The sequence below is a fragment of the Budorcas taxicolor genome, chromosome 2, assembly GCF_023091745.1.
Source record: "Budorcas taxicolor isolate Tak-1 chromosome 2, Takin1.1, whole genome shotgun sequence".
In the NCBI taxonomy this organism is placed as follows: domain Eukaryota; kingdom Metazoa; phylum Chordata; class Mammalia; order Artiodactyla; family Bovidae; genus Budorcas; species Budorcas taxicolor.
Window position 1 is genome coordinate 26,126,100 of NC_068911.1, and position 14,148 is coordinate 26,140,247.

General features: G+C 50.6%; 1 protein-coding gene across 1 annotated transcript in view; it reads left to right on the forward strand.

Annotated features, from left to right (window-relative positions):
- The first annotated feature begins 2,923 nt into the window (after positions 1-2,923).
- SYT17 (synaptotagmin 17) overlaps positions 2,924-14,148 on the forward strand; it is an 81,413-nt gene continuing 70,188 nt past the window's right edge. Inside the window, exons 1-4 of the mRNA XM_052635795.1 lie at positions 2,924-2,938; positions 6,478-6,495; positions 7,106-7,254; positions 13,457-13,605. Coding sequence (XP_052491755.1) covers positions 2,924-2,938; positions 6,478-6,495; positions 7,106-7,254; positions 13,457-13,605 — 331 coding nt within the window. The remainder of the gene's footprint in view (positions 2,939-6,477; positions 6,496-7,105; positions 7,255-13,456; positions 13,606-14,148) is intronic.

Genomic DNA, 14,148 nt, shown 5'->3' on the forward strand with positions numbered 1-14,148 from the left:
TGGACTTCCCTTTATCCCACCACAGGTCGCATGCGATTCCACACGTTTGTCCTGGCCTGGGGCTTCTCTAACTGAGATCCGTGAAAGTGCCAGCTGCCTGGTCCAAACAGGCGCGGCCTTGGTCCGAGTCCAGGCTACACCTCAAAGCTGGACTGCGGGTCCTCTCTAGGGCAGGGAGAGGCTCACAGAGCTGGGGACCCTGAAGTGACTTCTGACACTCCCCTGATGAATGATGCAGGACCCATTTCTTTGTTCCTTCTTTTGCTGGAAGCAGGATGGTGCAGCCCTAAAGAGTTGGACCGTTCCAGTCAACCAGATCTGCACTTTCCTCCTGGCTCTGTCACATTCTCCCTGTTTACTTTGTGTGACTCCCTTCCCCTCTAGAACTTCAACTTCTTCACTTGTAATGATGATGACAGTACCTACTTCGTAGGGCTCTGGTGAGGATTATACAAGAACATATGTGAGTGAGTTGGAGGCACCCACATTAAGCTAATAATACCATCCATGTATTTATTCAACAAGCATTTATTATGTACCCATTGCCTGCCAGGTGCTTGACATACATGAAAGTGTTTTATTGATGTAATTCCAGGGGTATGTGCTCTTCTCCCCATTTCAAATAAACTTCTTCATTGGAGGAGGGGTGTTTGATATTCTGAGACAGCTGTAAATTTTTACAGATTAAAGTATGAAACTAGCCCTAAGGATTTCATCCCCCTCCCCCCAATAACCAGCAGTGGCTAGGAAAGGATTTGGGTTTAGGGACTCTAGGTTTGAATTACAGCTTCCTGATGCTGTATGTACAGCCCCTGGGCAGCTTCACTGCTTTGTGCCTCCTTTTTTTTTTTTCTCATCTAAAAGAGTGGAACAGTAACAGTACCCACCTCAAGCCTATCAGAGAATTAAAAGATTGAATTTGTTGTGAAAGGTTTTAAAAGGTTTAAAGGTTAAAAGGTTTGAGACTGGCACAGTCTCAAACAGCTTAGCTATTCCTCAGGAACACCTGGGAAACTCCTCCACTTCCCTTAAGTACCCCCGGGGGAGCACCCATCCCAGGAGGAACCCCTCCTCTGTGAAGCCCTCTCCTCACCAAGCATCACTTCCCATCACTGCAAAAGAAACATCGTGGATACACACCAAGTTTTACGAGTGCAGACCACGTGGGTTCAAATGCCAGTGCCCCCAGCTGCCAGCTGTCCTGCTTTGGTAGTGACATTCCCTCTGTGCATCTCAATTTCCCCATCTGTAAACTGGGGAGAGCTGCAGTGCCCCCCCTCGGAAAGGTAAGAGGAGTCAAGCACTCTGCTGGGCTTCCTAGGTGGGTTCAGTGGTAAAGAATCCACCTGCCAGGGCAGGAGACACAAGAGATCTGGTTCAATCCCTGGGTCTGGAAGATCCTTTGGAGGAGGGAATGGCAGCCCACTCCAGTATTCTTGCCTGGAAAATCCCATGGTCAGAGGATTTGACTGAGCATCCACACATGCTAGCACTCTGCCAGACATACAGGAATGAGCAAGGCAGTGGAGGACAAGACGAAATGCTTGAGCGAGATGCCTGCGAAATTATAAGCACTCGACATATGTTACATGCCATGTGCTACAAATGAAATATCATACTTAGAAATGTATATGTATGCTAGATATTTACACGAAATATTTACACATATGTGTATTACACCTTTTGTTCATAACTTCCACGTTCATTTCCTCATTTACTCCCACAAAAACAGTCCTGGAGGATAGGCAGGGTAGAGATTTTATGCTGTTTTTATTGATGAAAAGCTAGAGTCGCTGGAAGGTTAAATGGTTGGTAAACTGGCAACTGAAGATGTCTGGACATTTAAAAAAGAGAACTTGCGGAGGGCAATGTTCCACCTCAGATACCGCAGTGGAGAGCCAGCCCCAGCGCAGTGGCCTTGGGGTGGGAGGACCGGTTTGGGGGAAGCCTCCCGGCCCAGGGCGCCCAGCCACGTGGGCAGGCAGGCTGGCGCGTGGACACGCCCGGGGGAGCACGCTCGCTGGCGCGGAGCTTCCAGCGGGCAGAGGCGCGCAGGACGCAGGGCGCGACGCTGGGTGGCGCTGCTGGGCCGCCCCGCGCCAGACCTGTTGCGCCCAGGGCGCAAGTCGAGCAGGTTTAGGCTAAAGGGACGCTCGGGTCTCTCCGCGCGCCCCTGCCGCCCTCGCCAGTGTATCTCCCTCGGGGCGCCCAAGGCCCCATCTTAACTTGAGGCTTCCATTCGCTTGGCCTCTGCATTCCTCACCGCAACAGTTCTAGGCGCGTCAGCTGGGGCGGGAATAAAGTTTCTCCAACCCGGTCTAGGAAAGGGCTGGATGGGGAGGACCCTCCCGGCTCCAGACTCTGCGGCGGGCTGGACCGTGCCCTTTCAGCTTCACGGCCGCCCCGGGGGCCCTGCTCTCAGTAGGTGCCAGCCCTGGTGCCGACCGGATGGGCTGACCCGCGCACCGCCCCCTCCCACCTCCTTGCCCGTCCGGGTCCCCTCCCCCGCCTCTGGCGCGCCCGGGCCCCAGCGTCTCCGGCCCCGCCTGCGCTGGGGTCGCTGCAGTCCCCGCGGCTGCCCCGGGCTCCCTCCCCAGGCGCCCCGGCTTTAATCCCGCCTGGGGAGCGCCTCGGGGGGAGCGCGGGACGGCGAGGGAGGCCGAGGCGGGGGCCCTGGGCGCCCGAGCTCTCCCAATCTGGGAGGCGGCCCCGACTCCCGGAGCCGGAACGCAGGGGAAGGCAAGGACGGGGCGGCCGGCGGAGGGGCGGGCGCCGCTCATCAGCCACGCCAGTCACGTCTGGGGCCACCCGGCTGCCTTTTTCTTCCTTTCCCCCTTTGCTTTCTCCCCTCTCTCCGGTTGGCGAGGGCAAAGTGGCCGTGGCGGCGCCATGCCCGGGCCGGAGTGAGTGCGCGCGGGCGAAAATGGCGTACATCCAGGTAGGGCTGAGGCCGGGGGGCCAGGTCCGCGGTGTGGGGTTGGGGGGTGCCGCGCCCCCTCCGACTGTGAGCGCGCGGAAGGGAGGGCACAAGGCTAGGTTGCCACAAACTTGCCTCGAGAAGAAGGGTGCCTGAGCGCAAGGCAACCTGTGCAGCAGCGGGGGTGCGCCCCAGGAGGAGAGGCTGGGGACCCCCACACCCCGGGACGAAGGGCCCCAAGTGGACTCTGCACGCGCGCCCTCGCCTCCCGGGAAAGGAATGGGGGTGGGGCGGACTTTTCTTCCCCCCTTCCCCCACCCCGTCCCTCGGGCACCCCACCCCAGGGGAGGGGCCGCGGGGAGGGCGGCCCGGGGCGCGCCAGCCGCCCGGCCCGCCAGCTGTCGTTGCCTTGGTGACGGCTCTGGCTAATTGGCCGGCGGAGCGAGCCGGAGGCAGCTGTTCCGGCCAGGAGGGACAAGGACATCGTCTCTCCCGGGCACTGGGTGCTGAGAGGTGGGGCACACCCAGGAGGCGCGCTGGCGGTGTTGGGGGGCAGCCGATTACTTTGGGCCATTGCCTCGGGAGTTGTGGACCCTCCCTCCCTTCATCTTGGGGACACCCCACAAGAATCCTTAGGCGGAAATAATTTCTTGAGGAGGGCATGCTTGACTAAGAGACCTGTCTTCTCCTTAGGAGGGGGAAGCGGCGACGGGTCAGCGCCAAGGTCATGCGGTCAGGCCCGCTGAGCTGCTTGTTTCTGGCACTGGGTCCTTTGCCTCTGGCAGTGATACCGACGGGCTCCTACATTCTGCCTCCCGAGAGGCAGACGGGTGCCTCTGGGCTCGCTTCTGCCCTCGCCCACCACTGGAGGGGCTTCTGGTACCTCCTCCCCCTTTGGCTCACACCCCACCCCCCCTCCTCCTGCCTTAGTCTTTTCCACCTGCCAGGAACTCTGACCTGCCATCCGCCCATGGCCGCCCCATCCCTCTCCTGGCTTAGAATCGCCCCACTGACTTCCCTTTCATGGAATCCTTAGGTCATCTTTTCAAGTTCAATGAAGGTCACATTTACTGTTCACCTACTGTGGGGATGTTGTTGGGGGGAGTGGCCACTGAACAGGTTCAGCAAACACTTGGGTGACATGTAATATGTGTGGGCACTGGGAACACAGCTGAGAAAGCAGCATGGTCCCTGGCCGTCAGGGACCACGCACTGGGACATGAACCACGTGAGAACGGGCTTCTACGGTTCTTAATGACTGTCTTCTGCACAGTAATGAAGAGTAATGAGTAATGAAGTGACTTGCCCAAGGCCGCTCAGGGGCTTAGAGGTTGTGGTGAGGCCTAGCCGGGGGTGGGATGGGGATTGGTGAGGGATTTGTGAAGCATCTGGTATGAGGATGGCCCGGTGATGTTGACTTTTCTTCGAGAACAAGGTGTTCAACTTTTTCTGTAAAGGCCTACATAGTAAATGTTTGTTTTTCTTCGAGGGCTGAGTGGTCTGTATCACAACACTGCACTTCTTGATTATGGCACTACACAGAGACACTAGTAAATGAATGGGCATGGCTATGTTTAAATAAAACTTTATTTGTGGACGCTGAAACTGAATTTCATATACTTTGTACGAGTCAAGAAGTATTCATCTTTAAAGTTTTTTCAACCAGTTAAAAATATACAAACCCTTCTTAGCTGGAGGGCCATAGAAAATCAGGCTGCAGGTGAATTTGGGTCTTAGAGTCCTAGCTTGCACGCCCTGTTCTAGAATATCTGGACTTTCCTTCCTCCTTTTTTTTTCTGGCTTGAATCAATTCTCCATTGGGTCAAACACGTGAGCCTGAGGCCCAAAGGCTCAGCACACTTGGGAGCCTCAGCGCATCTCCCCTTTCCTCTTGGTCTTCCTTGGTTTCTCTGGCCCCTAGCACTCACCTTGCACCTAGGCGGGACCCCTGAGGTAGCCTTGCCTCTGCTCATCATGGTTTTAGAAATGGGCCTCTTTTGATCACTATATACCCAGGAAATGCCTTCCTGCGAGCCTGGATCGTTGTGAAAAAGCATCCCTTTAACCCTGCACCTTACCATAAGCATGTTAAAGTACTTTCTCATGTAAGCCCCATGAGGGCATAGCTGTTTGCTGCTTTCTTCGCCTCACCACTCTGTCGGCCAGGACAGTCCCCGGTACCTGGCAGGATCCAACTGGACTTGACAAACTGTCTGGTTCTCATAAGCCACAGAAAGCATGCAGATACCAGGCAGCACAGAGCCTTTTCATAGTGTCCTAGCTTAGCCCTTCCATTAAAGGAAAGATGTAACTGAGGCTCAGACTCCCAACTTGCCTGAGTCACATGACTGCCCACTGATGAGGCCAGGACGAGTACCTCTTTTCTCAGTTTTGTCCCTCCCCCTGCACCTTGTGATTGGTGTCCAAGACTCCCCCCCCCCAAAAAAAAAAACTGTAGTAAATCCCTTATCACTTCAAGGATTTTGAGTTTTTCACGGACTATGTTATTTACTTAATTTCTTTTCTATAAATGGACTTGTGCTTTATTTTAACTTTAATATGAAAAGGAAATGTCATGTCACTACCATAATAGAAAACCAGGGTCACCTGATAGAAACTGAAGGCAATAGGAAAAATAATGAGAATAATGCCACGTTCTTGGATTCTAGCTAGCTAGTCTGTCTGCAAGGCTCTGAGCTGGGGTCTGCTGTCTGTTCAAAAAGGAAGGCAGGGGTGGGATTTGCAACGGTTAAAAAGATGTTACATATAGTGCTACCAAATTAAGACCTTCTTTACCTTGCAAAAAAACTGAGAACCATGATTAGCTTTCTCCTTGACTCAAAGTTCTGAGTTCCATAGGAGACTCCTCCTAACCTATCTGGTTTACTTGGCCTTTTGGAAAACTGTGAAGACCCTTCCCAGAAAGGGGGTGGGGGGAGCCTGTGTCTTGGGAACCGGTGAGAAGAAGCTGGGGTGGAGGTGGGGCTGAAGATGGAAGGGAGCCCCTCCCTTCTTCCCGGGGACCAGACTATGGCTTTCTTTTCCGCTCCCTCTATTTGTGGGTGGTCATATGAAGCTCCCCACCATTGGAGCAGAATTGGAAGGTAGGGCCTCTGGGAGGGCGGGGGAACCAAGTGACATCCATGCTGTGCCTGCCTGCAAGTTAGCTAATCATGTCCTTCTGGGTTGGCTTCATGGCTATTTCTGTATAGGAAGGTTTGCTCCTCTCCTGAAGTGTGGCTGCATTGGATAGCATGACTATCTATCCACCCGCTCTGATTCATAACAGCATACGGTGCAAATCAAATCGAAATGCTAAAGTTTCCCATTTATTCGGTGTTGGTTAGCCAGGAGGCTACCAGCAGCCCTGAAGGTAGCAGCACCTTGTTAGGAGGTCAGCTCCCTTCCCAGGATGGTAAGTGGAAAGAAGCAGGGCTTGTTGTTTTTTTTTTTTTTTTTTTTGAGTTGCAGGAATATTGCTAAACTGGTCTTGTCTCTCTCTCTGTGTCATCCCTCGCCCCCTGTGCCCCTTGGCTTCATGTGGATCTCTAAAAGGGCAGTTGGAACCTTTAAACGAGGTGAGTGAATTCGGTGATTTGTTTGGTCTGGCTTCTAATCAAGTAATGCTTGCTTTTCATTTTGGAGCCTTTCGTGGGGCCGTGGGGATGCTGAATATTAAACAACAACCGGATGTTGATAACAGCCATTCTAGGGAAGGGAGATCCCAGTGAAAAGATACTAGTTAATGAGACTAGGTTTCCCTTCCCACCCTCTACTATTCCATTTGATTATCTCTGCTTACTTTAATGTCATGAAATTATTTTAAAAAAAATATTTGTGCTTCGCTTTCAAAAAGACAGAGTAATAATCATTGTGTTTTGCGAACATATTGCATAGCCCTCACGATGTTGAATAAACCACCCACATGTCAAGAAAGACGTTCATATAGAAAGGAAAATACCTGCAAACGTTTTGCTTGCTATTAATGGCTCGAGCCGGTTGGTGTTTGCCATCTTTGTACCTGCAGTTGGTAAATAGGAATGGAAAACAGTTTGTTCAGCCGTGGAGACAGACCTCCTGAATGTCGTTATTTCTCATCAGGGATCGGCTGCTTGTAACTGTGGGTGTTTTTCCTCTTCTTCCTCCCCTTCCCATCTCTCCTCTGCCCACCGCCCTCCATGGGCTCAGGGTTTCCTTTCTAGAATCTCCGACCTGCTGCTCTGCAGATGGACTTGCCGCCACTGCTGTCAGAAGTGCTATGAGTCCAGCTGCTGCCAGTCGAGTGAGGATGAAGTTGAGATTCTGGGACCTTTCCCTGCCCAGACTCCCCCCTGGCTGTAAGTAAAACTGCTCCGAACTTCCTGGAAAGCCACCTTAAGACCTTTCTTTTCTCTGTTTCTGTGAGGGGTGTGGGACATCTAGGGGTATGGAGGGGGGAAAGGCTGAGTTTCCATTGACCTCTTAGTCGCTGATGGCTTGTACTGTGTGCCTCATTGCGTTTGGCAAGCTGGTGAGACCAGCTCGGGGTGGGGCTTCGGTTCAGCTGGTTTTCACAACCGGCCTTCTGAGATACGAACAGTGTAATGCTAAGCATGTGGGCGCTTTTAATCATGTTGAATGTCGTTCCAAGTGGAAAAAGAGATCTGTGAGCGTCTCTGTTCTTCAAGGGATGTCCAGATCCTAAAGGTTTTCCATTCAAGTCAGGATGACGAACCATCCTAGCACCTGGCCCATGCTAAACACTCAGTGAGTATTTGGTGTGGATGACATGAACAAACAAGTGCCTCTTTGCTGATCTGAGCAAGAACTTCAGTAACAGGGAAGCAGAACACACCTCCAGGCTCCATCGTGTCCTCCAACGCTGTTTATGCTCTCTCTGGCATCTTTCGTTTTATTTCCAATTCGTTCTCCTCCCGCGCCTGCATACAACATCTCCATCTGCCAGTCGCTCAGATATTTTGGGAATGCAGTTTTGAAGCTTTTCAGCCACGTGTCTGGGCCACCTCTCTGTGGCTGGGAGAGGAGCGTGGCCAGAGTCTGGGTTGAATTTAGAGGGCCAGGGCCTGGGAATCATCCAGTACAGCTTCCCATGATGTAGAGAAGGACGCCCAGGGAGGCAGGAAGATGGTGTGAGGGCCCACAGTTGGAGCCTCAGTGGGGATCCTGTGCTGTCTCAGGTAAATCCTTGGGCTAAGATTCCAGAAGCCGCTGGCACCCCATCTTTTCCTTGGGGGTCATGCCTCAATCCTCTTTTTTTTGAGAAGCAAGTATCAAATATTTTCATAGCAGAATGGCTCTGGGTCACAATCTGTGAGTTCAAATCCTACTTATCCTAATTTTTTCCAGTTCTGTGACCTCAGGCAATTTGCTTGATCTGTCTGTGCCTTGATTTCCCATCTGTCAAATGGGGATGATAAAACAGTATTTATCTTATAAAGTTGTTGCGATGATTGCATGAATTAGTTTATGGAAAAATACCTTGTTGGCAATCATAAACATAAGTGATTCTTTTTACCCTAGTTTGGTCTGGGTTTCCTCATCTGTAAAGTAGGGGAAGTAATAGAACTTATTTTATAGGGTTGCTATTAATAATAGTGACATATGCATGTAACATGCTTAGCACAGTAGTAAGTATTCATCTCTATCATTATTAAGTTATTGAGAAATTCTTTAAATTGATGGAACAACTATGTGAAGGAACCTTCCCTGACTCACAGGTTGTAGCCTGAATCCTGCAGTTGTGCACAGAGTTGAGATGTTTGGTAAAACCAGCTCATTAATGAAGGGATTGTTCCCATTTTCTAGTGATGGATGTTGGCTCAGCCCATCTGGTGTCTTTAAAGCCATGCTCAGAAGAATTCCAGCTCTGTGATGGCACGGCAATTATCTGTCTTTTTTCATTCCAAAAACTAGTTATTGCCCAGCTGATTAACCTGAAGGCAGAAATTGAGTCCTGAAAGTGTCAATTATGCTGTTGGAAAGTTAAGCTCAGTTTTTTTGGTAGTTATTTCTTGAGGCTGCCCTATGTACCAGGCACTATGGGAAGCACAAGACTAGATGGAGTCCTGTTCCCATGCTCAGAGGATTTAATATCTGGTATAGAAGATAAGGGCTTCCCTGGTAGTTCAGCTGGTAAAGAATCCTCCTGCAGTGCAGGAGACCCCTGTTCGATTCCTGGGTTGGGAAGATCTGCTGGAGAAGGGATAGGTTACCCACTCCAGTATTCTTGGACTTCCCTTGTGGCTCAGCTGGTAAAGAATCCAATCCACGTGCAATGCAGGAGACCTGGGTTCAATCCCTGGGTTGGGAAGATCCCCTGGAGAAGGGAACGGCTGCCCACTCCAGTATGCTGGCCTGGGGAATTCCATGGACTGTACAGTCCATGGGATCGCAAAGAGTCGGACACAACAGAGTGACTTTCACTTTCTTTCACTTCACTATAGGAGATAAAGCAGGTAAATAAATTAGTTGTGTACTCACATCCTGCACACACATATGACAGTTCTGCATAGAATTTTGTTATGGAAAAGTTCTGGGAAAATGGCTTCAGGCATGACTGGATCCAGGGGCTCAGACGGTGTCACGGGTGTGCGTGTATGTGCTCTCTCTCTCTTTCTTTCTGTTTCTTCGGTATTGGCCTCATTCTTAAGCCTTCTTTTTCCTTTGCATTATGTTTGACAGCAGCAAAATATCAGGAAAGGCTCTCATTGCTCTGGTTTGGGTCACATGCCAATCATTGATCCAGTCTCTCTTGCTTGGAGGAAAAAGCGCTGGGATAATGTCTGGGTTTCCGGACCTGAAACGAGGGAAAGGGTTATTCCTCCTGAAACACATGAACTAAGCTAGTCGAACAGGAGTTGGCAGACTTTTCCTATAAGGGGCCAGAGAGTAAGTATTTTAGTCTCATGGACTAGTTTTTATTGCAGCCACTCACTTCCATCCTTGTAGTGCGAAAGCAACCATAGGCAATTTACTAGTGAATGGGTGTGGCTATGCTCTCATAACACTTCTACAAAATCAGGCAGTGGGCCCCAAGTTTGCTGACCTGGGTAATAAACAGTTTGGATGCTGTGACTGGATCCAGGGTAGACAAACACCACAGATGGGACACTGCATCTCGGAAGAGTTGGGGGAATCAGACAAAATGAGCCTGCAAGTTCAGGTTGTGTGGGATTTCAAATGCCAGATTAAGGAATTTGGATTTTCCTCTGAACGAGAGGAGACCCCTGATAGACACTGAAAATCACAGCCTGTTTGCCTCAGATGTTGAGTGTTACAGATGTATGGCTACTAAGCTGGAGGACAGTTGCGTTTTGCTCAGGTTGCTGACCCTTTGTGCAAGCAGGGTGTTCTTTCTGGGATGGCATCCTCAGGGAAGACACTTATTTTGGTTATGCTACAAGCAGAGAACTTTCCAGCAGCCAACTCACCACATGGCTTCAGGGGGCATCCTTCACATGGTGGTCATGATGAGCGAGACCATCTAGACTTATGCAGTGCACCGTCTGAACAGCTGTACATGACCTGTGTGCTTCCCAAGGTGACCCAGGTCTTCCTTGAATCCTGGATAGCACTGAGGACATTTTTGATAGTCAACATCATACCAAATGTTAAGAGAAATCTGTAAAGAGGAGGCAGGTTAAATCCTCCAGAAAGAATTTACAGCTTGTGCTTTCCCCAGATTTATTTACCAAGCGGGCAGTTGCATGTTATCAAACAGGCAGGGAGCAGAAATGTCAAGCATACAGGCTTTGCAGTACCATTCCTACCATGCCATTTGAGCCAGGAACCACAGAATGTGCCTCTCTGTGGGGTGGCATGTGGCAGGTGAGCTGGGTCTTTGCCTGTGTGATCAGAGGGGACACACCATTAATTGTCACATATGCTTTTGACATGTGGGACCTGCAGCTTTCCTGGGCTGGACTGGGCTGATGAGAATCAGGAAAACCAACTCACCATATGGTACCATCCGACTGGCTCTTTCTGGGGCAGTGCCAGAAAGACCCCCACTGAAGAGTGAATTAGGTTATTTCTTTGTTCAAGAAGCATGTGTTGAGTACCTACTATGTGCAGGGTTCTTCCAGGCCTCCTAGGGGATGCCCAGCTTGGTAGTGTGGGGCATGTAGTCCGGAGTCTGGTACTGCTGGACTCCACTGGGGTTCTGCCATTCAGTGGTGCAGATCCATTCTCCTTCCCTCCTGCCACCTGACCAGGGCTCCATTTCCCTGTCTGTAAAAGCAGTAGGGGTGGGTCATAACAACTAACTCCTGGATTGTTTCAAGCCTGAAATGACGATTCAGATAGAGCATTTAGCACAGTGCCTGGCACACAGTAGGTGCTCAGTAGCTACTGCTACCTTTGATCCTAATAAAGCAGATGCCAACATTAAGATTTGTAGGCTGTTATGGGAGGGGCGACAAGATGTGCCCTCCGGTGATTGTGACTCAAGATAAGTCAGATAAAAGCCACCAGAAATGTGTATTCATTCATTCACTGAAAAAATAAATCAGAGCACCCCATACGTGCCGGGTGCTGTGCTAGGAGGGCAGTGGTGAACGAAGAAGACACTGCCTCTGCCCGCATGGGCCTCTGGCTTAGTGTCAGATGCAGAGGAGAAGCAGGCAGGCCGCACTTAAAGAGTTATGTGCTGGAGGGGGACAAAAAAAAGGTGCAGGGGTAAGGGGAGACGGGCTGGGAGGAGGCGACTGGACTGGTGGGTCCTCTCTGAGGAGGTGCTGTGGCAGCTGAGATCTGAATGGTAAGGAGGAACGAGACAGGTGATGGGGCAGGACGAGCATTCCAGGTAGAAGGGACAGAGGGCCTGGAGGTTTGGTGGTGGCAGAGGAGGCAGGGGTGGCCCAGGTATACCCTGGTACTATGTCTGGGAGGAGGCAGCCAAGGCTTCAGGAAGCGATGGCATTTAAGCTGACTCTTGAAGACTGATGGGAGTTTGCAGCTGGAGGCAGCAGCCGCTATGAGGTGTGACAGCCGGGAAACAGGCCATGCAGGTGGAGGGCCCCAGTGGCCGTCACACGTTTTTGCCGCCTTCCTGGGGAGATGCAGCTGCTTTCCTTTACGGGAGAGAAAGATTGATCTAGTGTGATCCCGTCTCCCTTCCATCCCTCCGCTGGCCCCATGTTTCATCTGCTACGTTCTCCTGTTCTTGACCAGGAGTGGGAGGCACTGGGCATTGCCCCTGTAACATGCCTGCTTGTCCCAGCAGTGGCCCTAGCTTTGGAAGAACATCAGATCCATTTCATGTCATGCACAGCATGCGTGTGACCTCCCAGAACTTGAAAGTTGCATTTTTCGAGATTGGTTTCTCCGCAGGTTTACATGTCAACTTGGTGGATGCAGTTTTGGAAGGTATTGGTCTGTGGCTGTAATGGCTGAGGGGCTTGTTATCAATAGCATCAATCTCATGGCCCCTTTGCCAGCTCTCTCCCCTCCCCTTACCCCCACTCCCAGCATCCTCACTAGCTGTGTGAGTACTGGGGGATCTTAAAGCCACCTCTGCTATAATATTGCTAACATCAGCTAAAATGTATTAAGCATCTACCTAGAACATACCAAACACTGTTCTAATCATTGTATATATGTTAGCTCGACCTTCAAAGTAACCATGTAAGGCAGGTGCTATTATTAGTCCCATTTTACAGACAGGGAGATGGAGGGAGAGAGAGAGACTTGCCTTGAGCCAGCCCTTAAGTACTACTTTGTACCCCAACCCACAAAGAGTGTACTTTCTATTTTTCCAGCAATTCTAATCTTTATTAGGAGAACATTAAGTTGTGGATGCTGCTATTTACTGGTGTTTCTATGCACTGAACTGTTGTTCTTAAATCATTGATTCTCAGGGCCATTTTGTAGCTCAGAGTCTTAGCTGCTGGACCACCAGGAAAGTCCCAAGAACCTTTGAGTGACATTGTTACAGGATATTTTTTCAAGATGTTACAGACATAGTGACTATTGAAATAACAAGATAATTCTTACCGAAAACTACTTGCAGAAGTTCTAATGCATTTAAACAGCCACGTGGTTCCTTCCAGACTGAAGACTGAGAGGTCCCATCTTGATGGCATCACCAACTCAATGGACACGAGTTTGAGTGAATTCCAGGAGTTGGTAATGGACAGGGAGGCCTGGTGTGCTGCAGTCCATGGGGTTGCAAAGAGTCAGACATGACTGAGCGACTGAACTGAACTGATCACGGTTTAGTCAGGTGGTGCCCGTGTGGCAATATCTTGAATAAGTTTACATATCCCTTCCCCAGCCCCAGCCTCAGCTTTGAAATTATGCAAATTCTTGGCAGATTGTTCTAATTGGGAAATAGTCATTTACTTCACATCACATTTTGTGCAAAAAGCAAGACATTATTAAGAATTAAGGGCTATTGAGAATTTATTTCAAATTTGCATTATTCCGAGTTGCATAGACTGGGCCTGAGAGCAATTTCATCCTTGGTCTGTCCCCCACAGGACAGAGGTGCCAGTCCCTGGGGATTCTCTGACAGTCCCTGAGACCTCTTCCCTCCTACAGGTTGGCCAGCCGGAGCAGTGACAAGGACGGGGACTCTGTGCACACAGCCAGTGACGTCCCGCTGACCCCACGGACCAACTCCCCAGATCGGAGATGCTCATCCTCAGACACATCTAAGTCTACATACAGCCTGACCCGGAGGATTTCAAGTAAGCCTCTCTGCTCCGACTGTCGGGGGTCCTGGCTCAAGTCAGCTGCCCCTCGGGGTCCATGAAGTACAACCCTGTTATCTGGGCCCCCAGGATAAAGGGAAAGAGCTGGCGTTCCCAGATGCTCAACAGCACCCCCAGGGAGAGACCTGAAGGACAGGGTTGCTTCTGGTGGGGGTGTGGAGTGTGGTGTGACAGTCCAGGAGACAGGATGACGGAGAGGTGACGGCAGTGTGACAGAGGAGGGCATCGTACCTGATTTCTGCCAAGTTCAGGCAGAAGCAATCATTTTGATTGATTTTTGTTTATGCTGATCACAGGTTTCATTGAATTGGCTCAGTTGGTAACGTCAGCATATATCATTTCAGACCCCGAAAGGCAAGTGTTAGTTACCATGTTACACAGCAGGGCCTGCAAATTCAAGTGACTTGAGGGCCCAGGTGGATTGTGTCAGTGGCTAAGTGCCAAGGGCTGGAGGGAGATAAATATCACTCTAGTGAGTGACAAATGGCAGCCGACTCTTGACCTGGCACTAGGGCAGGG